General features: G+C 50.7%; 1 protein-coding gene across 3 annotated transcripts in view; it reads right to left on the bottom strand.

Moving 5' to 3' along the window:
• Positions 1–23,737, bottom strand: part of LTBP4 (latent transforming growth factor beta binding protein 4) — a 267,101-nt gene that overhangs the window by 196,232 nt on the left and 47,132 nt on the right. For all 3 annotated transcript variants that reach the window (XM_075606993.1, XM_075606992.1, XM_075606994.1), the window contains exon 2: positions 15,984–16,054. In XM_075606993.1, the coding sequence (XP_075463108.1) occupies positions 15,984–16,054 (71 nt within the window). The remainder of the gene's footprint in view (positions 1–15,983; positions 16,055–23,737) is intronic.

The following is a 23,737-nucleotide window of genomic DNA, read 5'->3' as shown; positions in this document are numbered from 1 at the left end:
GTTATGGGTTGGGGGGGGGGGGCGGAGGGAGGGAGCCTGCTCCTTTCATTTGTCCAGGGCCCCATGATTTCTGCTGGCAGCCCTGTCCCAAGCACACACAGCCCAAAAGGGGAAAGAGGATGGAAAAAGGTGAAAAAAAGAGGAAACAAAAGAGACCACGAAACAGCAGGACCTCCGCTACACACGTTGAAAAGCCCGAGACATTCGTTTTACTATTAAGTATCCATACCCCAGACTATGTGCAGAACAATCCTTAAACCGGGGAAACGGATCTACACGATAGAACTTTCCCTCTAATATAGAGGAGGGGGGGGGGGTGAAAATAAGAGACAGCTTTATAACCATACCACTAAATTGCCTTTAAACCCGCAAGCCAGGGGGGGGAAGTGGGGGGCAAATTAGGGGAGGAGGGGCAATGGTGAGAGGGGGGGAGAGGCAGACCTAAGGTTCCAGTGCATGAATGTATTAGTATGCTGGTATTCTGTATTAACCCATGCGTGTCTGTTTATGTGATCTCTTATCTTCAACACACATATTCCCAGCTAGCTCAAACTCCTGCATCCACCACATCATGAATATATATATACTAGCTGAGAGACCCGGCGTTGCCCGGGATGTAAATGCGTAATAGGTAGTATTATTTATAAATCGTGGAACAATAGGTGACTATTTGTTGTAAAGGTTGGATAATAATGTTGAAAAGAAAGATGGAATAAAATGTAATACGATGTTGTATAAAAATGGTTTATTGTAAACACACCACAGTACAATGTATATTTTGGTGACATAACAGATGTAAAAATGTGAGGCGTGTGTCCTGCTAGGGTGTGAGGCGGCGGGTGGCGCGTGGGTTGTGAGTGCTGTCTGTGAGTGGGGGTCCTGCTAGGGTGTGAGGCGGCGGGTGGCGCGTGGGTTGTGAGTGCTGTCTGTGAGTGGGGGTCCTGATAGGGTGTGAGGCGGCAGGTGTTGCGTGGGTTGTGAGTGCTGTCTGTGATTGGGGGTCCTGCTAGGGTGTGAGGCAGTGGGTCAGTGATGTCGGTGCGTAGGGGCGGGAGGCAGCAGGTGTGTGTGGCGGCAGGTATGTGTCGAGTGTGGCGGGTGTCTGTTGAGTGCGTGCAGCGGCTGTGAGGCGGCGGGTGAAAGGCAGAGGCGGGCGGAGTAAGGGTGGGTGAAAGGCAGAGGCGGGTGGGCGCGAAAGCAGAGGCGGGAAGGCAGGGGTGGGTAGGCAGGAAAGCGGGCAGGAAGGCGAAGGGTGGTGGGAAGGGGTGGAGGAGGGAGGGGGGGAAGGGGTTAGGAGGGGGGGAAGGGGGTGGGAGGGGTAAGGGGAGTGGGGGGGGGAAAGGGAAGTGGGGGGGAAAGGGGAGCGGAGTGCGGGGGGAAAAGGGGAGCAGAGTGCAGGGGGAAAAGGGGAGCGGAGTGCGGGGGGAAAAGGGGAGCGGAGTGCGGGGGGAAAAGGGGAGCGGAGTGCGGGGGGAAAAGGGGAGCGGAGTGCGGGGGGAAAAGAGGAGCGGAGTGCGGGGGGAAAAGGGGAGCGGAGTGCGGGGGGAAAAGGGGAGCGGAGTGCGGGGGGAAAAGGGGAGCGGAGTGCGGGGGGAAAAGGGGAGCGGAGTGCGGGGGGAAAAGGGGAGCGGAGTGCGGGGGGAAAAGGGGAGCGGGGGGAAAAGGGGAGCGGGGTGAAAAGGGGAGCGGAGGGAAAAGGGGAGCGGAGGGCGGTGGGAAAAGGGAGCGGAGGGCGGGGGGAAAAGGGAGCGGAGGGCGGGGGAAAAGGGAGCGGAGGAGGGGGGAAAAGGGGAGCGGAGGGCTGGGGGAAAAGGGGAGCGGAGTGCGGGGGGAAAAGGGGAGCGGAGTGCGGGGGGAAAAGGGGAGCGGGGGGAAAAGGGGAGCGGGGGGAAAAGGGGAGCGGAGGGAAAAGGGGAGCGGAGGGAAAAGGGGAGCGGAGGGCGGGGGGAAAAGGGAGCGGAAGGCGGGGGGAAAAGGGGAGCGGAGGGTGGGGGGAAAAGGGGAGCGGAGTGCGGGGGCAAAAAGGGGAGCGAAGTGCGGGGGGAAAAGGGGAGCGGGGGGAAAAGGGGAGCGGGGGAAAAAGGGGAGCGGGGAGAAAAGGGTAGCGGGGGGAAAAGGGGAGCGGAGGGAAAAGGGGAGCGGAGGGCGGGGGGAAAAGGGAGCGGAGGGCGGAGGGCAGGGGGAAAAAGGAGCGGAGGAGGGGGGAAAGGGGAGCGGAGGGCGGGGGGAAAAGGGGAGCGGAGTGCGGGGGGAAAAGGGGAGCGGAGTGCGGGGGGAAAAGGGGAGTGGAGTGCGGGGGGAAAAGGGGAGCGGAGTGCGGGGGGAAAAGGGGATCGGAGTGCGGGGGGAAAAGGGGAGCGGGGGGAAAAGGGGAGCGGGGTGAAAAGGGGAGCGGAGGGAAAAGGGGAGCGGAGGGCGGGGGGAAAAGGGAGCGGAGGGCGGGGGAAAAGGGAGTGGAGGAGGGGGGAAAAGGGGAGCGGAGGGCTGGGGGAAAAGGGGAGCGGAGTGCGGGGGCAAAAGGGGAGCGGAGTGCGGGGGGAAAAGGGGAGCGGGGGGAAAAGGGGAGCGGGGGGAAAAGGGGAGCGGAGGGAAAAGGGGAGCGGAGGGAAAAGGGGAGCGGAGGGCGGGGGGAAAAGGGAGCGGAAGGCGGGGGGAAAAGGGGAGCGGAGGGTGGGGGGAAAAGGGAGCGGAGGGCGGAGGGCAGGGGGAAAAAGGAGCGGAGGAGAGGGGAAAGGGGAGCGGAGGGCAGGGGAAAAGGGAGCGAAGGGCAAGGGGAAAAGGGAGCGGAGGGCGGGGGAAAAGGAAGCGGAGGGCGGGGGGAAAAGGGAGCGGAGGGCGGGGGGAAAAGGGAGCGGAGGGCGGGGGGGAAAGGGAGCGTAGGGCGGGGGGGAAAGGGAGCGGAGGGCGGGGGGAAAAGGAAGCGGAGGGCGGGGGAAAAGGGAGCGGAGGGCGGGGGGAAAAGGGAGCGGAGGGCGGGGGAAAAGGGAGCGGAGGGTGGGGGAAAAGGGAGCGAAGGGCAAGGGGAAAAGGGAGCGGAGGGCGGGGGAAAAGGAAGCGGAGGGCGGGGGGAAAAGGGAGCGGAGGGCGGGGGGAAAAGGGAGCGGAGGGCGGGGGGGAAAGGGAGCGGAGGGCGGGGGGGAAAGGGAGCGGAGGGCGGAGGGCAGGGGGAAAAAGGAGCGGAGGAGGGGGGAAAGGGGAGCGGAGGGCGGGGGAAAAGGGAGCGAAGGGCAAGGGGAAAAGGGAGCGGAGGGCGGGGGAAAAGGAAGCGGAGGGCGGGGGGAAAAGGGAGCGGAGGGCGGGGGGAAAAGGGAGCGGAGGGCGGGGGGGAAAGGGAGCGTAGGGCGGGGGGGAAAGGGAGCGGAGGGCGGGGGGAAAAGGAAGCGGAGGGCGGGGGAAAAGGGAGCGGAGGGCGGGGGGAAAAGGGAGCGGAGGGCGGGGGAAAAGGGAGCGGAGGGCGGGGGAAAAGGGAGCGGAGGGCGGGGGAGAAAGGGGAGGGGGGGAGAAAGGGGAGTGGGGGGGAGAAAGGGGAGTGGGGGGGGAGAAAGGGGAGTGGGGGGGGAGAAAGGGGAGTGGGGGGGAGAAAGGGGTGGGGGGGGAGAGAAAGGGGTGGGGGGAGAGAAAGGGGAGTGGGGGGAGAGAAAGGGGTGGGGGGGAGAGAAAGGGGAGTGGGGGGTGAGAAAGGGTAGTGGGGGGGGAGAGAAAGGGGAGTGGGTGAGGGGGGGGAAGGGTAGTGGGGGGGTGAAAGGGGAGTGATGGGGGGTGAAAGGGGAGTGGGGGGGTGAAAGGGGAGTGGGGGGAGTGAAAGGGGAGTGGGGGGGGAAAGGGGAGTGGATGAGGGGGGGGGGAAAGGTGAGTGGGTGAGGGGGGGGACAAAGGGGAGTGGGGGAGGGGGGTGGAGAGCAGTGGGCATATGTATTGTCATAATTTATGTATGTGCATGCCCCCCCCCCCCCGGGCTTACGTCCCCCCGCTGGTTCGGCGGGTGGTCGATCCCTCGTTCCACCGTGACTCGCCCCCCCCCGTGACTCACGCTCCCCCCCCCGGCGCTCCCCGATGTGCCGCCCGGCTGAGTGAGGCGTGCAGGCGGCGGCAGGAAGCGCCCAGTGTGGGCCTGCAGCCTCGCGCCTGAAATAGGAGAGTTACTGGCAGTGGTGTGACTTACCTGAGGGGGAGGTAGCACCGGGGAGGTAAGGGAGCGGCTGGGGTAGGAGGGCCGTGCTTCCCCTCCGTCTGGAGCCGGTGCAGGGCGGCGCACGTGATGGGGGGGGGCGGACAGAGGGGGGTGTGTGTGTGTGTGTGTCCTGTCTGTATATGTGTCTATCTGTGTCCTGTCTGTGTATCTCAGTGTGTGTGTGTGTGTATCTGTGTGTGTTTCAGTGTATGTGTATCTTTGTGTGTGTCTCAGTGTCCTGCCTGTGTGTGTCTCCGTGTGTGTGTGTATCTCTGTGTGAGTGTATGTGTGTGTCCGGCCAATGAGAGGTGTGCGGGGGCGGGCAAAGAGAGCCAATGAGATTGCCGCTAGGGACACAGGGAGGGACACAGGGAGACACATACAGACACGGACACATAGAACACTTTCACAAATATATAGTAGATGCCAAAATGTGTGCTACTGGGCGTGGCAAATGTATACAACAGAAGACAGGGGAGCCCAATGCTACATCCAATTGACAAAACATATATGGTAATGAGTATAAAGTTTAAATACTTGAATAATAATAATAATTCCTTGGTGTTTTAGTTTTTAGTTTTTTAGTTAACCCCTTTGGCCAAAGCGTCGTAAGCCTGCATACCAACGTCAAGGTATAACCAAAAATGCAGGTCCTAACACTAAAACTGTGAACCCTTCCTGTTACCTCTGTATGAGGGAAGGAACTGCAGTGAGTCCTGTCCATTCAGCAAGTTGCCAGAACCTCCCAAGTTAAAAAAGTGGGGAGGGGCGAGCTCTGGGGGGAGGTGCCACCTAACCTCCAGAGACTGCTCTATTTTCTTCAACCTGAAACGAAGCAGTGTAAGCAGAGCAAGCGGAGACTGAAGCTTCTCCCCAACCGGAACAAGGACCACGAACTGACAAAGCACCGAGAACATGGACCGATCCCCAAGGGGGACAGTGACGAAAAATCAAACCTAAGAGGTACACAAACATAAATACCACAACTAAGATAGCAGAAGGAGGTGCTACAACCCAAACAACACCTCATACACACTATATGCAGATAAGAAAGGGGGGGAAAAGGGGAAGCCAGATAAGGGGGGTGGGGGAGAAAGGCCCACAACATAAAAATAATAAAGGGTGGGAGGTTGGGTTCACTAGGCAAGGATAAATAAATAAATAATATACGGGACACGAATGAAAAGGCGAATATCCAAGGAGAAACACCTGATGCACAGGGAGGTAGAGAATACTCCTCTGGAAAAAAGTGAAGTCCAAAAGAGACAAGAAAGTTTATAGCTAATAATTAACGGCTTGGATCACGTTGACAAGCTGGGTTAAGAGGGCAGAGTGTCGGAAACAAACAAAAAAAGAGACAGAATTCCCAGAATTTAATTAATAACAAGGACAAGGAAAGGAACAAAGAACACATGCATAAAAGGTATATAAAACACACATGCACACACAAATAATAACATGGAATGTCAAAGGGCTTAAGAACCCCATAAAACGTCGAAAAGTACTAAACTTTAAAAAAAAAAAGCAGATATGGCGTACCTGCAGGAAATGCACTTAAACTCATAAGAGAGTAGCAAATTACAAAGAGACTGGGTGGGGCACAGCAGCGGTGCGCAAAGTGGGGGCGCTGCCGGTTGCAGAGGCCCCATGCTCTTCCCCCGAGGCATTTAAATTAAATGCCGGGGGACCGTGCAAGGCCTCTGCAACTCACTAACCGAGATTCTGCAGTGCTGGTAAATTGCTATGGCAACGCGGCGTCAAATGCCGCTGCGGTGTCATGCGGAGTGATGTCACGCACCTGTCTCCATGGCAACGGGGTCACGTGACATCACACCACGTGACCCCATGACGCCAAACAAGGTGAGGGGGGCTCAAAAGCGAGGGGGAGCCGGCAGGAGGGCCCAGCTCAAAAAGTTTGCGCTCCCCAGGGCTACAGCATCTTTTCCCCAGCCATAGGGAAAAAAGCGGGAGTGGCCATCCTCAAATAAAAACCTCCCTCTAGAAGTAATTATCATGGAGGGAGACCGTGAGGGACCATTCCTAGCGGCAGAAATCAGGATTGGAGGATCAGAATACCTTCTGAGTAATGTATATGGACCAAATGACCATAAAACAGAGTTTTTTCGAGAGATTACAAACAAGATACTAAAACCATAAAAACAGAAATATTATAATGAGCGGAAACTGGAATGCAGTCTAGGACATGTTCCTGGCCAGATCAAGCTCCAAGAGCAACACACCCAAAGACTATATCCAAACAAAAAACATGAAATTGGTCAAAGATGCACTAGGGGTAGTAGATGGATGGAGGACACTTAATCCACTAGAGAAGGATTTCTCCTACCCTAACGTACATAACTCCTTCCCGAGAATTGACACATTTCTCATAACTCCAACCCTACTAAACAAGGTAGTTAATATAGAAATAGGAGAGATAATTATTTCTGACCATGCAAAGGTGCGCCTAGACCAAGACATGGGACTAGACCGATCAAGCCCGAACACCTGGAGATTCCCTAACTATATGAGCAATGATGAAGAGTTTGTAAAATACCTAAAAGGTAGCCTGGGGGATGTGTGAGAAGACAAATCAGGACCATAGATCGAACCCCATACTCTTCTAGGAAACATCTAAAGCGGTGATTTATGGCATACAGTATATCTCCAGAAAAAAGAAACGGGCAACCCAGGAATTCTGTGCAGCAAGTGAAGAACGTAGTAAGGCATTCAGAGATTTCAAAACAGACCCAACACCCCATAACAAAGAAGTATAGCCCTGGTCCCCTTACCAGCCAGGGTCCCCGGCTATGGTACGCTTCCCAGCGCTTCCCCTGGCGTAAGCGCAGGTGCCGCGGGACTAGCTAGGGCTGTGCGGCGATTTACCCAGCAGCAGGAGGCGTAGGGAGGCTCCGGTGGCTCTCCACTGGTTGGCGCCGCCATCCGGGCGGGCGCCGCCATGTTGGAGTTGACCGCGCGTGCGCGAACGCTGGCGCAGATGCGGACGAGTACCGCAGCCATCTTAGAGGTGGCAGAGCAAGCGCAGGAGAAGGCAGATAGGCAGGAAGGCCCTCTAGAGGATGCGCATGCACAGGGAAGTGGCGCGGCGGCCATTAGGATAGCGCAGGCGCATGTAGGACAAGATTGGCGGCCATTAGAGAGGCGCCCATGCGGTCTCCATAGGCAGGAGCCTCCTTGGGAACTACACTTCCCAGGAGGCATAGCAGCAGGCCGTCAGGTGCTTTTACATAGCCAATTGGGCTGAGGAATCCTCCTGTAAAGAGGAGGATCTAGTTAGGGATATGAGCAGGCTGGCAGGAAGGAAGTCACTCAGGGGTGGGGAAACAGACAGGGGAGGAGGTAGGTGTGCAGGGAGGGACCCATGCACTAGGCCACAATACCTTCCCCAGGCGCCAGATTGCCCTGAGTCGCCAGTGTGTTACTGCAGCTAGGGACAGACCCCAGATAGGGAGGCTGCCACTTTAGCTGAGCAGGATAGTAAGTTGTAACAGTGTTGTTTGCAGTGCAGCCAGGATAGTTGGCTTTGGCTGTGTCAGGGAAAGGCCCCTCATAGGAAGAAGGGGGGGTTGCTTTCTAAGTTACACAGTGTATGTGATATCACCAGTGCCAGTTGCATGTGGTGAACTGCCAGAGTCTGGGATCAGACAGTATCTACAGCAAGAGATCTTCTGCATGCAGGGACTAGGGTAGAGGTGCACCCCCAGGGCCCAGTTAGTCCCCTGAGACACTGTACAGTAGGCCTGCACAACTCGTAAAGTGAGAAGGGCCGAACTGCTCGAAGGAAAAAAAAATTGGGCCGCACGGGTAAAATCATCATCATCATCATCATCATCATCATCATCATCTTTCCTCCAGCACCTCTCATCATCATATCTCCCCCAGCACCTCTCATCATCATCCTCATATCTCCCCCAGAATCCCTCACTATCAACCTTTGCGATACTCCCCATCTATCTCTCATACCCCAATCTCTTCCCCTCACCCACACACATAATACTCCCTCTCCACATCAAACACACAATACCCCCTGCACACCACACACATCCCACCCCCCCTGCAGCTCACATCCCTCTCCCCCCTTGCACCTCACATTACACTCCCCCCTTGGGTGAATGACGGTGGGTTTTAGACAGTGACTGGGTGGGTGGGAGACAGTCACTGGGTGGGTGGGAGACAGTGACTGGGTGGGTGGGAGACAGTGACTGGGTGGGTGGGAGACAGTGACTAGGTGGGTGGGTGACAGTGACTGGGTGGGAGGGAGACAGTGACTGGGTGGGTGGGAGACAGTGACTGGGTGGGTGTGAGACAGTGACTGGGTAGGTGGGTGGGAGACTGACTGGGTGGGTGAGAGACAGTGACTGGGTGGGTGACAGTGACTGGGTGCTTGACAGTGAGTGACAGTGACTGGGTGGGTGGGAGACAGTGACTGGGTGGGTGGGAGACAGTGACTGGGTGGGTGGGAGACAGTGACTAGGTGGGTGGGTGACAGTGACTGGGTGGGTGGGAGACAGTGACTGGGTGGGTGGGAGACAGTGACTGGGTGGGTGTGAGACAGTGACTGGGTGGGTGGGTGGGAGACTGACTGGGTGGGTGAGAGACAGTGACTGGGTGGGTGACAGTGACTGGGTGCTTGACAGTGAGTGACAGTGACTGGGTGGGTGGGAGACAGTGACTGGGTGGGTGGGAGACAGTGACTGGGTGGGTGGGAGACAGTGACTGGGTGGGTGGGAGACAGTGACTGGGTGCTTGACAGTGAGTGACAGTGACTTACCTTGACCGGGTGGGTGCAGGTTGCCGCCGGACGCTTTCCCCTCCTGCCCCCGATATCCCTGCGGCAGCTGCCCGGGACGGGAGGTGGGCTTGGGGGCGCGGGCTATGAGAGGGCACGGGAGGTGAGCTCGTGGGGGGGGGGGCATGGGTGGTGAGCTTGGGGAGACGTTGGAAGCAGGCCGCGGAGGGAAGCAGGCCGCAGGAGGAGCTCAGTGTTACTTCCCCCTCCGTCCCACGCTGGGAGCAGGGGGGGGAGCGGGCCGCAGGAGGAGCTCAGTGTTACTTCCCCCTCTGTCCCACGCTGGGAGCAGGGGGGGGAGCGGGCCCGCAGGAGGCTGGTACTTCCCCCTCCGTCCCACGCTGGGAGCTGGGGGGGGGGAGCGGGCCCGCAGGAGGCTGGTACTTCCCCCTCCGTCCCACGCTGAGAGCAGGGGGGGGAGCGGGCCGCAGGAGGCTGGTACTTCCCCCTCCGTCACACGCTGGGAGCAGGGGGGGAAGGGGAAGCGAGCCCTGCACATGCGCGCAAAGAATCGGCGTCATTTTTTATAAACTTTTTTATTTTTTTTTAAATTTAATTGATTAATTGGCGCCCGGCCAGATTCATCGCGGGCCTAACAGAGAGGCCAGGCGGGCCGCATGTTGTGCAGGCCTGCTGTAGAGGAATACTGTATGTTATAGGTACTGCCTTAAGACAGGGACTCCTTCACCATACTCAGAGAGGAAGAGACATGCTGCAGGACAGTGCCTGAATGCCTGTGCAGCCTGAGTGCAGAAAGAGTATCTGACTCCATAGCAGAGACTGTGGTAAAGGATCATTCCGGCTGGGGATCCCTCCCCTGTGGAGTCAGCGTGTGTATCCATTCCTGCAGAGAGCAGCGCAGTGCGGCGTGGGATCACTGTGCGGTGTTGCCGAGTTCCAAGGATTATCCTGATCAGGAGCAGTGATCAGGGAGGTACTGCTGCGGCCGAGTTTATTTGAGCATTTGCCCGTTCTCGGCCGCAGCAGTAACCTGGCGCGCCCCGGAGGGTGCCGGGCGCGCGCCGAAGCCGCGGAGGAGCGCCCTCCGATCGGGGCTTTCTCCCTCCCGCTGCCGGGTCCCCCGGAACCCCCTGCCGCCATCCCCCACATCACGGGACACCAGGGCTCCCTCGGGGAGCCCTGGACGCGCGTGCAGGGGGCGCAGGCACCCGATGATGCGTGACCGCGCTCACGCCGAGGGAGTGCGGCTAGCATGCCGGGGCATCCCCCGGCTTGCGGAGCTAGCCGCACTCAAATAAAATGTGCTGCCTCTGTAGTATAATAGGTGCACCACCGGGCCCCAACACAGGGAAGCGCTATCCCTCACACTCACCTTATTGTTGTAGACACTCAAGGGATAAAGTGCCCAAGCACATTATCATCAAAGGGACTGAGGGTGATGTGATGATGGACATGTGGGTGAGGGGATGGTATGCATTCAGGGTGATGCAATGTTATTCCTATGGTGTAATGATGTATTGATGTTATGCAAAGAGAGTTTCCTTGAAGTTACCGTTCCTGCTCAGTAAATACTGTTTATTCACATTGTGTGTATTTACTGTATGGTTGTGCTGGTGAGGGCACACTCCCACCACGTGGGGATCCCTCATCAGTGGAGGTGCTGCACCGAGTGTAAGTATATACCCCAGGTTCCCCGTGGCGGAAGCTCAGCCCTCCTGGTTGCCAAACAGGTACCGCACCACACTGATAAGTAGTCAGATACACCTACCCACCTCAATCTCACATAGGGTGGGGGTCGGAGGGCTACAGAAGTATATAACTAAAATAAATCAACCTGTGAGGTATGGTTAGAGGCCAAATTCTTTAGATATGGGAACAAGACGGGAAGGTTATTAAGTAATCTCATGAGAAATTTCAAATCAACCAAGCTCATAACTAGAATACATGACAAGACAGGAATAACCACCGACGCAAAAAATAAATAAATGAGGTGTTCAAAAGATACTTCAGTGAACTATATAAAGAAGGAAATGTAGACACAATAGCAAGGGACAAGTTTTTCCAAAACCTGCAGTTACCTAGAATCAGCCAGGAAGATATGGATAGACCGAACTCCCCAATTACTCAAAAAGAGATAAATAATACAATACAAAATCTCAAAAACTTCAAGACCCCTGGTCCAGGTGGGCTTTCAGGTGAGTACTACAAAATTCTGAAAGAGGAGCTGACCGGACCCCTACAGCAAGTGTATCATAAGGCGCTAGAGGAGGCGACGTTCATGCAAACAGGCGAGACAGTCCATATTATGATAATACACAATCAGGGAAAAGATCCTCTAAGGCCTGAATCTTACAGACCAATCTCCCTGATAAACCAGGACACAAAAATGTTTACCAAAATGATGGCGGACAGACTAGCGAACATTCTACTGTCCATGATAGACCCAGATCAATCGGGATTTTTTAAGGGTCGGTCAACAGTTAAAAATATCAGAAAAGTACTAGCCGCCATAGAATGCGTCCGGTTGCATAAAACAGGGAACACAGCACTAGTAGCCATTGATGCTGAAAAAGCATTTGATAATATATTGTGGGACCGTGTGTTCTTTGTTCTAGACAAATTTGGACTTAGCGGAAATTTTAACAATATGATAAAAGCAATGTGCAATAAGCCAAAGGCCAGAATAATAGCAGCAGGACACCTCTCGGACCCTTTCCAGCAGTATAGCGGGACGCATCTGGGGTGCCTGCTGCCGCCCTGCTGTTCAACCTCGCAATAGAACCCCTAGCAATATATCTGAGGCAAATGAAGGAATTTAAGGGAATCCTGATGAATAAAACAGAATTAAAACTATCAAAGTTCGCAGACGATATACTAATGTTTACGACCAATCCCAATGAATCAATTAAACAGGTACTACAACAAATAGAACATTTTGGGTCCTTAACGGGATTTAAAATGAACATATCTAAGACGGAAATGTTAGATATTAAAGAACCTCCCAACATAAAAGAGCCAAATACTTTCCCAGTAAAAAAACCATAAGATATCTAGGTATAATGCTGGAAGCAGATCTTTCCAGACTGAACGACAACAATTTCAAACCAATTATGAAAAAAATAGTGGGAGAATTAAAAAAACTGGATGGCCCTATCACTGTCACTCTTCGGTAGAGCAAATATGACCAAAATGATATCCTTTGCCAGACTCCTGTATCCTGTGCAAACCCTCCTCTTGCTACTGAAACACGCAGATGTAAAAGAAATACGCAGAGCAATGACAAAATTCCTGTGGGGATCTAAGAGAAGTAGAATAGCCCTTAAAAACTACAGCTACCAAAAGAAATGGGAGGTATTTATTTACCAAACATTAGGAACGATAATATAGCCTGCGTAATGAGACACGCAGGGCACTGGATCAAAGACACTAACCACTACTAGAAAAGGCTTTCTCGCCAAGGTCCTCCCTGAGAGAACTAATCCACAAAGGGTGGAGGAATATCCCATTAATTCAAAGAAATAACATTCTACTCAAAGACACCTTAGTAACGTGGAAAACTGTCAGGAAAAAATGTAAACTATCTTTTACAATCTCAAGATATATACCAATTCAAGACAACTCCAGCCTCACACCTGGGTCCACCCAATCTTCATTCCAAGTATGGAAAGAGAAGGCATCACATGTCTAGATCACCCGATTAATAAAGATAAACAGGAATTCATGAAATTGCAAGAATTTGCCGAAAAATTGGACATTCCCCAAAACCTGATACATGCCTTCTCACACACACAATTAATCGGTTACTGCAAAAAGTTGCCAAACTACAAAACATCCATATTATTAAATAACAAATACGATAACTATTTTAGTATAAAAGAATTTTTAAAAAAGCACACTGTCGGAATTATGCAATATTATAAGAGACCGAGATATGGAACCACACATGCCAATACAATAAGGGCCTGGAAAAAGGATTTCCCAGAGATACAAAGTATTGACCAACTGATAAAAGGCAATCAGTGAATACACAAGATTATACCATCAGACACTTGGAGGAAAATGCAATTCAAAATAACACACAGGGCATACACCGCATTCACAAGACAGATATAAACAAGGACAGAAGACGAAATGTCCAAAGTGTAAGGTACCTAAAGCTGATCTCAAACATTGCCTCTGGACCTGTGAAAATATTTCCAGATTCTGGGATCAAGTACTATGGTACATAAAAGCAAAACTAAAGATTTCATGGGCTAAAGACCCAATTCCTCTGGTCTTCGCAAACATAGAGAATTGGATAGTCGGCAAACAAATTAGTAGAGCAGTGACAAGACCCACAGAAATTATACTCTTAGCAGCAAGGAAGACCATTATGCTAAATTGGATACTGCCACTCCAATCCCCGATGGAGAACCTACACAACGTACTGCACAAACTAATGATGATAGACAGACTGGAGACGTGCTTAAACAGAAACAGAACGATGGGGGACTTGCACCAAAGGTGGGATTGGTTCCTAGAAGGAACAAATATGTGGACGGAAGACGGTATAGAATTAAGGTTTAGAAAAAAGGTAGGGGAAATTACCAAGTAACCCGCAACTACCCATAAGCCATGAGACGTCATGGAGAAGGGACTTCCCGTTTTTTATAAAATGTATTAAAATGCATGTCCGACACATTACAGGGAATACCATAGACCTAAGCCTGGGTAGACGTTTGGGACATTTTGGACGCTTGGAGCGTTTGGGGCATTTGAGGCATTTGAAACGTCGAAGTGAAGAACCTGAAAAGGGACCAACACGTCTAGTTGAGTTTATAGTTAAAATAGATTAGATCGGGGCGTGGCCAGGACGCCGAGCTTATCAGTCGCAGGTCGGCTCGGCTCCTCAGCAAAAAAAGCACATTGGTGCTGTAAAAAAAAAAAAATTGCTTCTACAAGCCACAGCACAAGCGGATCAGGAGGATACATAAAAACAATAGACTAACAGCCTGATCCGTGGTCTCCTGCGCCCTGGCCGCTGTTCGGCAGACCTCCAAAGATGGCCACCGACCGCGCGTGGTCCGCCCAAATCTAAGCTTGGCTGCAAAAACCTCAGCCGGAGGGAGGACTCGGCAGGCAGACATCCCAAAGAAGGCAGAGATATGCAGACGTGCACCGGCGCTGCTGGAGGTGAACGGGGAGGGCAGGCTGAAGTCAGAGACCTGCGGGCTGGGGCTGCGACCGTCGACGCGAGACGGGAGGTCGGTGGTCGGTGGGTCCTGGAGGGGGTGGGGGGCGGCGCTGCGGAGAGAACAGAGGGTGAGGCAGGGGGTGCCTTAAGCGGAGGAATACCACTCCGAAATGGGGAAGGGTTCCTGGCTGCGTGCGTTCGGCCGACAGGGCTGCTGAAGAGGCCTATGAGGTTAGGTGGGGTGGCCATCTTGTTTGGATGCCTCGCTTTGCGACGCCAGTGTAGGGAAGGGCAAGACTGTCTCTCTCCCCCCCCCCCTCCGCCTGGAGACTGACTGTGGCCCCCGGAGCCCGCCCCAACCCCGACGGAATCCCCCCATCCCAAAAACTCAATTATCTGTTGAGGGATTAGGCCTATAACCAAGAGGGCCCCCACTACCCAAGAAGGCGGCTGAATGCCTTTAAGACACTGTGGGGTCCCACAAAGAAAGCCAAAAAGCTACTGTCAAGACAGCCACTAACTAAGATTCTACAAAATAGGACTCACTCCCGACACGGGAGCATCCCCCTCCCCCCCACTCCCCATTGAAGAGGAAGGCACGCATATAAAGCTTGGATGGAGCCGACTAAAATGGTGTTCTGAGACCCAGGTTCTGTAACACCTCGAGCACCACTCTAAGCCTATGAAAGTAATTCAGCTCTGATCAATCCTCTAAAAACCAAATCACACCACACACAAGTCCCTTTCACAGTAGGAACAGTAGGAACATTACGATGCATGCGATTAAACAATGTTATATACTGTACCTGAAAATGAACTGTATACAAGTTGTCTGTGAATCCAATAAAGATATTTGTGTGGAAAAAAGAATAAACTTGGCAACCAGCAGGTCTCAAAGTTGATATAGATTTAAATTATTTTATAATGTAATCTTAATTTGATCCTATTTGGAATCTCTCCAGTCACACTGTTGCTGGTACTCTTTATTGCGGAGTATGTACTTGTCACTTATTTATTTTTTATATTTAATTTTAATATATCTGGCCCATTTCCTTCAATTCATGTTTTATTTCTAGTGCTGATTGTTTTACTTTCAGCCTAGACTGCCTAATTAATTGCATTTCCGTGTCTAATGTGTTTCTATATTACATGCAAAACCGTACTCTCACCTCCTGTCACTTTGTTGAAACGATTGATAAAGTTATACTCGTTGTCAATCCTTGCGTTCTTTCTGACACATGGATGTATTGACGTCACGACGCACTATAGTGCGCGGTGACGTCACGATAGTCGGCGCGAATGGAGGGTTACCGTCAAGAGGGATTTTTGCTCACTACAACACTGAGCCCCTGAGGAAGCCGGACACCAGTGAAACGCGTAGGGTGCGCTGCATTTTCTGCCATTGGAGAGCCTGTCCAGCCTGAAGCCTGCGTCCTTGAGATCCATTCCATCTATTTGTCTCGCACGGCGGACGCTAATCAGAGGGACTGTCTGGATATTGATTGCTGGAGCCTCTGCGCACACAGCGCTTTTATTCAATGTACAATATATGAGTGCATTGATTTTATTCCATTCATCTATTAAATGTCTTAACAGCAAAACGCTACAGTATGTTGGCATTTTATCTCTTTTCATACTTTACGCATCCCGGGGCCATTGCCTGATCCTTGCACATGTCAGCATCCCCTGGTTACCTGAAACTGGTTTCTAGCGCTGAAAAGAATTTACAATGTGTGAGGCCATTTCATGCTGGCCTGCTGGTTTCTTTTGATAATTTTTTGATATGCTGTGTTGCACTATTTTGCGGTATGGAATAACTGTGCTCTGTAAATGTGGGCCATAGTGACATTCGCCCGACACAAAGCGCTCACCTTTGGTACATTTCCCTGTTTTCGGTGCCACGCTCCACCCCGGGCAGCATTTATCTCCACACAGGTTGGCGCTGGAAAACAGAAACAAGGAAGCTGGTGTTATGGTCAGACTCCTTTCTCTCGTCTTACATTTCAGCTCCATTCATTTAGATGGAGTTTAGAGTTTTCCTGACAGGGAAAAGCATCTTCACTACACTTCGAATATCGGCGCTAGTCTCAAAAGACGTTTAAATCATAAGTACAGGCATACCCCGCATTAACGTACGCAATGGGACCGGAGCATGTATGTAAAGTGAAATTGTACTTAAAGTGAAGCACTACCTTTTTCCCCACTTTTGATGCATGTACTGTACTGCAATCATTATATACGTGCATAACTGATGTAAATAACGCATGTGTAACAGGATCTATAGTCTCCCCGCTTGCGCACAGCTTCGGTACAGGTAGGGAGCAGGTATTGCTGTTCAGGACGTGCTGACAGGCGCATGCGTGAGCTGCCGTTTGCCTATTGAGCGGAATGTACTTACTCGCGAGTGTACTTAAAGTGAGTGTCCTTAAACCGGGGTATGCCTGTATGGTGTACAGGAGGTGCACAAGGAAATGGACAGGATGAAGTGGAAGAATGAGGTACGTTTCTTCATACAGTACAAGTTAGCAGACAGCAAACTATGGTTTTTAATGGCATGTTAGGATGAGAGAGGCTGAAGTGCATTGAGATTCATTACTAATCCTACTGGCTTCTGCCTGTTCATTCATTGGAGAGCATAAACCTCTGCTGTCTAAGCTGCTGCTGCCGCCGCGTAAAATAAAGCAGGTGTAGAAGAAAGGGATAATAGGACACTTATGTGCTGTTTCAAGAGGCAGAAACCAGAATGGAAATGCTATGAAAGTCCACGGAGACAAATAAATTCTTATAGAGAGAGCTCCCATGCAAATCTATAGAGACAAATACATATTTTAATGTATATAGGGGAATCTCACGAGTCTACAGGGAAAAAAATAATTTTTTGTAAAGCAGGATCCCATAAAAGTCTAGGGAGACAAAACATTTATTGTGGAGCAGGATCTCATTGAAAGGTTAACGAGGGGTGCAGATGTTCGAAGATATGGGGTGCGTGTTCATGGGGTGTGAGGTTTGAGTTCTGTGCCTCTTTTGATGCTGATTGCATTTCTTAAAGCACTTAAGTGCTTGAAAAGAGCTTTGGGAACGTCCATTGTACAGGTGCCAGGATGTCTTATTTCTCAAGACACGTCCAAGCCATGATAGATGACACCTACAAGGTTTCCGTTGTGGGCCTTTGTTATCGCTGCCCTCTGTAACCCTGCAGCTGTTAGAGAGGAATGGTACACTGCACAGAATGTAGACCCAGCAGGACAGAGGTTAAGCGCTTCCCATCAACAGAAGACATGTCCGACTCTTGTCATCCGTCTGCTTATTCCATTCATCCTCCTCCATTTCTCCAGTCTCGGAGCTGTAATAAAAGCTTCTCTTTGTGCAGAGGGCTCCCACCCCTATCAAACACCCTCCTGTCGGCTGACCCCTACTTGTAGTGTGATATTAAAGTTCCAATTCTGTTTTATATAGCAAATCTACTGGCGCTGCAGGCGACAATGCTCCCAGCAATGTAATACCGCTACCATTGGAACAGCTGGCTTATAATTTTTGACATGTTTACTGGCTTTGTAAACGGGAAACCTAATCCAACTGAAATGAATTTATATGTAAACTTCAATAAATAATTTCGCTTTTGATATGGAAATATGTCAGAGGAAAACTGGACGCTGTCCCATATAGTGTTGTAACCCATGGAGATGGGGAAAAAAACCTATTCCTTGACTTTTCCCCACAAAAAAAGCCCTGGTGTTTACAGACCGATTTTCTGTGATTCACGCTGATTTGGAGTCAGTCTCACTGATATTAAGTATCTTAGAGACTTGAATTAGCACCAATTCAATAAAGTGTTTTGTCCCAATGTCACAGATTTCGGTGATTGGAGGATGGCAGGTTTACTAGCTTGGTAAGTTTAGGACAGAAAGTCAGGCTGTGATACACGTACTATTAAATGACAGAGAATATACAGTGTCCACAGCTTTCGTTAGGGACCTGGTTAGGAGCTCATACCAAGCACATTCCTCACTTGTTCTGATCACGGGGAGGGGATACATTACACAGAAATTATATTGTGCAAAAACATAACGTATAATCACTACACAGCCAAAATAAAGACATATCTTTTCTTGAACTATATGATGATAATAGTCAGTGGTTGACAAATCACCAAAAAATCTACTCGCCACACAAAAAAATCTACTCGCCACCTAGTACCAAACGTGTGCTGCTTGGGCCAATATTTACTCGCCTGGGGGTTAAATCCACTCGCCCGGGGCGAGCAAATGTATAGGTTTGTCGAACACTGATAATAGTCCTCTAATGATACGTGCACACTACACTTTAGGTTGATTTACAGATCATCATGTGTGCTGACTGTGGTTTACTAAACTCTGATAAAGGGCATTGGAATTCTCTATGGGATTAAAGTAGCAGTCCCGATGGTCGCTTTTTGGGGGAGGGTGGGAGGTTTTCATTACGTGAACCAGAGTCCCCCAGGGTAGATTTGTGGCCCCCAGAGCTCCAGGGACGCCCAGGTTCTGATAATATCGTTCATGTTGTGGATGGGGGAGGGGGTGGAGAATAATTCCCCCAGACAGAAAAAAGCCTCCTGGTCAAGCTCGATTCTGGGCAATATACAGCATTATACGCCACTGCTAAGTTCTATTGGTGACTTGGCAGCCATATTTGTGCTTTTGTTATACATACACTGACGGGGAAAAAATGAAATATTTCAGGAACTGGGGGGAGGTTGAGGAACCGCGGCTCAGCTCCGGGGGACCATCAAGTTATAATAATAAAACGAGATATACAGATTGAAGGGAATTGCTGATTTAACTGTCATGCATGTCATTGGCAGTGAACTCTGGATCAAGCTCTGATACCCCAGTGAATCCTGGCATGTAAGTATGTATGTATCTGTGTATGTATGTATCTGTGTATGTATGTATGTGTGTATGTATGTATGTATGTATGTATATGTGTATGTATGTATGTATGTGTGTATGTATGTGTGTGTATATGTGTGTATATGTGTGTATGTATGTATGTGTTGTGACAGAAACCAGGGGATGGTAATAAATTCCGTATATAGGGCTCCCAGGATACTAGACAGTTTCTATCCTGTTTGGCCTGGGAGTGCAGCCTTATAATACATACACTCCATCCCACAGTTTGGCAAGCGCTGGAACTGAGGGATGAGAGATCCAGACCAGAGTTTGTCTGCTGCCTGATTTCTGTCACCTGTCATGCTAATTAGGAATCAGGTATGAAAGACTGATTTCCTGTTTGCTCTGGTCTCCCCACAAGAGCCAGGAGGCTGGAAGGCTGCTGAACTACAGAGGGGAGAAGCCTCTTCCCCAAACAGGTTCAATCTTTCTGTTCATTTGTGTAAGACTGCAAAAGTACCGTGTTTTGATGTTGGAAGTGGAAAAGCCACTTCCAACCCTGAGTCAGGGATATCTAAGTTAAGTTATCGCTCAGGTGAGCAGCTTTTGTTTTGATCTGTTTTCTGTTGTATGCACTGTGGCAGTCTCAGTGCCTGGGACTGAATAAACCAGGCATAGCCTGTTTAAAGGAACAGTACGTGACGCCTCATCATTTAACCTACCCTAAAAGACCGTGTTCTAAACAGTCCCGGACAAACGACGGAGCCCCGGAGTAAGCCGTTTGTCACATATGGTGGAGAATGCGGGCAGAGCACTAGGGGGTCTGCGGGTTGAAGAACTTTGAAAAAAAAAAAAAAAAAAGTTTTTTCATCCTCTGCAAAGAAGATGGAAGACGTGGTGAGTGCGCTGGTACGCAATGTCGCTGCCCAGAAAGACGTGAATGAAACCCAGCAACAGCTGTTAATAGCCCAGCAAGAAACTAATGCAAACCAGCAGCAGACGAATGCAGCCCAGCAACAGCTGCTAATAGCCCAGCAAGAGATTAATGCCAACCAGCAACAGGCGAATGCCAACCAGCAACAGGCGAATGCAAACCAGCAACAGACGAATGAAGCCCTGCAAAACGCGAATGCAAACCAGCAAGAGACAAACCGCTTGCTGAGAGAGGAGCAACAGCGGTTCGCTCAGGGCTTACAGCAGGAACTCGAGATCCTGAGGGGGACTATCAGTAACCTTCCACTGGCAGCGGCAGCCCCAGTTCCGAAAATGACCAGGGCAAGCCACTACCTTCAGAAGATGGGACCCTCGGATGATGTGGAAGCCTATCTTCTCACGTTTGAACGCACGGCACAGAGAGAGGGATGGCCAGAAGCTGAGTGGGCTGGTCTAATCGCACCCTTCCTAAGCGGCGAACCCCAGAAGGCTTACTTTGATCTAGAGCCAGCCGAAGCTAACGTCTATGCAAAATTGAAGTTCGAGATCCTCGCCCGCCTCGGCGTAACCACGGCTGTTCGCGCCCAAAGGTTTCACGCATGGTCCTTCACGATGGATAAAGCCACCCGAAGCCAGATGTATGACCTCATCCACCTCGCCCGGAAGTGGCTACAACCCGAGATCAACTCAGCCAGCCACATCGTGGAACGGTTGGTCATGGACCAGTTCTTGAGGAAACTTCCCTCTGCCTTACGCCGTTGGGTCAGTCGGAGTGACCCCCACAATGTGGATGAGCTTGTGGCCCTCGTAGAAAGGTACAATGCAGCAGAAGAGCACCCGCAACCCACAGTCGTGGAGCAACCCCACTACCCGAGGTTCCAGGACTCTTCCAGAGACGGTAAAAGGGTACCGGGGTTAAGGGGAGCTGAGGAGCGGCGACCACCTTCACGCAGCACCAGCAACAGTGGTTCGCACACTAAGGGCAATAGCCAACATGGGGAGCCGGGAAAAGGCTCTAAGTGGGACACAGACTATGTACCTAAATGTGTAAATTGTCATGAGAGGGGCCACACAGCAAAAATCTGCCCACTAAATGATGAGCCCATGCAATGCAACAGCGTGGAACCTTATTCGCTGTTGTCCCAATGTATGGGCCCTAGCCCAGAGGACCCCTTGAATAACCATCTGTGGGCATTTGTAAAGGTTAATGGTAAGAGGGTTCGGGCACTTCTTGACTCTGGGAGCATGGTCACACTAGTGTCCGAATACCTCTTGCCCATTAAGAAGAAACAGGGAAACAGTTCACAAAGAGTGGCAATTTGTTGTATACATGGGGATAATCATGAATATTCCACTGTTGATGTTTTTTTGAAACAGAGTTTGGTTCTTTAGATTTCAAGGTGGGTATTGTACCCAAACTGGCACATGATGTGTTAATAGGGACTGACTTTCCCCATTTTCTAAAAATGTGGTCCCCCGCTCAGAATAGCGCCCAGAGTTCAATAGCGGACCATAACGAAGTATTAGAAGAAACAAATCCTTTCCCTTTTTCAGAAATGGAGGTTGACGAGGGCCCAAATAAGAAGGGGGAAAAGGAGGAGTGCTGTAAAATTCCCTTCCCCATCACTACTTTGGTAGGGAATACCCCAAATCAAGATGTTGAGCAGACACTTACCACCCCAGAACCGGATAAGACCCTCGCTGACCTAGAGGTCAGTCCTGGGAGTTTTAAGAAGGCCCAGTGGGAGGACCCCACATTAGCGGTAGCAAGGGGAAATATACGGGACCAGAATAGTACTCCTGGCCAAAGAGATAGGTCACTTGATTACCCCTACTTTGAGGTAGAGAACGACCTAGTATATCGGGTTGATAAAAGGAAATCAGTTACAACTAAACAATTGTTGGTACCACGGACATTCCGTAACGTAGTATTACACCTCGCACATAGTCATCCATTGGGGGGACACCTAGGGGTGGAAAAGACAAAAGAAAAGGTTCTCCGAAGCTTCTATTGGCCTGGGGTTCTGGCAGAAATTACGAATTATTGTTCCTCATGCCCAGAATGTCAGATCACCGCCCCGTTCAAGGCGTACCGCAGCCCATTGGTACCCCTTCCCATAATAGAGGTACCATTTGACCGGATTGCTATGGATCTAGTAGGACCCCTAATAAAGTCTGCTAGGGGACATCAGCATATATTGGTAATATTAGATTATGCCACCCGATATCCGGAGGCAGTTCCCCTACGTAGCACCTCAGCTAAAAACATAGCAAAAGAGTTAGTAGTTCTGTTTTCCCGGGTCGGGATTCCTAAAGAGATTCTATCTGACCAGGGAACACCATTTATGTCCCAAGTAACGAAAGAGCTATGTAAACTCCTAAAAATCAAGCATCTCAGAACCTCAGTCTATCATCCACAAACAGATGGTTTAGTGGAAAGGTTCAATAAAACCTTAAAGAGCATGTTACGGCGGGCGGTTGATAAAGATGGGAAAAACTGGGATTGTTTGTTACCGTACCTGTTATTTGCCATTAGGGAAGTTCCCCAATCATCCACAGGCTTCTCCCCGTTTGAACTATTGTATGGCCGACACCCAAGGGGCTTACTGGATATAGCCAAAGAGACTTGGGAACACGAGGTTACCCCTTACAGAAGTGTAATAGAGCATGTTGCCCAGATGCAGGACCGCATTGCTGCAGTCCTACCCATAGTGAGGGAACACATGGAGAAAGCTCAAGAAGCACAGAGGAATACATATAATAAGGGTGCTAGGGTCAGAATTTTTTCTCCAGGTGATAGGGTACTAGTTCTGGTTCCCACCGTGGAGAGTAAATTCCTTGCTAAATGGCATGGGCCATATGAGGTCTTGGAAAGAGTGGGAGAAGTAAATTATAAGGTAAGACAGCCAGGTAGGAGGAAACCTGAGCAAATTTACCATATAAACCTACTCAAGCCCTGGAAAGATAGAGAAGTCTTGTTAACCCTAGTACCCCCAGGTCCGTCAGAGAATCAAGAAACTGACCCAGAGGTTAGCATAGCTGAAACCCTGTCTGTTCATCAGAAACGAGAGGTTCAGAATTTAGTGAAAAGAAACAAAGAAATCTTCTCTATACGGCCAGGTAGAACTAGCGTAATTGAACATGACCTAGTCTCTGAACCGGGGGTCCGAGTTAACCTTAAACCGTACCGAATCCCAGAGGCCAAAAGAAAGGCTATAAGTTTAGAGGTTAAAAAAATGCTAAAACTAGGTGTAATTGAGGAATCCCAAAGTGGGTGGAACAGCCCTATAGTCTTAGTCCCAAAGCCAGATGGTACAACAAGGTTTTGTAATGACTACCGGAAACTAAACGCGGTGTCAAAATTTGATACTTATCCTATGCCCAGGGTAGATGAACTTGTAGAGAGACTGGGCAAAGCCCGATATCTCACAACCCTAGACCTAACAAAAGGGTACTGGCAGGTTCCCCTCACAGAAAGGGCAAAAGAAAAGACAGCCTTCTCAACCCCAGACGGCCTCTTTCAGTATAAGGTGTTGCCTTTTGGCTTACATGGAGCTCCCGCCACATTCCAAAGAATGATGGATAAAATTTTAAAACCACATGCTCGGTATGCTGCCGCCTACCTGGATGATGTGGTAATCCATAGTGAAGATTGGCAATCCCACCTTCCAAAGGTCCAAGCTGTGCTTGACGCAGTCCGGTCTGCTGGACTAACTGCTAACCCCGCTAAATGCACTATTGGTCTGGAGGAGGCCAAGTATCTGGGATATTCTATTGGCAGAGGTTTACTCAAACCCCAAACACTCAAAGTGGAGGCGATACAA

The sequence above is a fragment of the Ascaphus truei genome, chromosome 7, assembly GCF_040206685.1.
Source record: "Ascaphus truei isolate aAscTru1 chromosome 7, aAscTru1.hap1, whole genome shotgun sequence".
Classification (NCBI taxonomy): Eukaryota; Metazoa; Chordata; class Amphibia; order Anura; family Ascaphidae; genus Ascaphus; species Ascaphus truei.
This window is presented reverse-complemented; position numbering and strand designations above follow the sequence as displayed.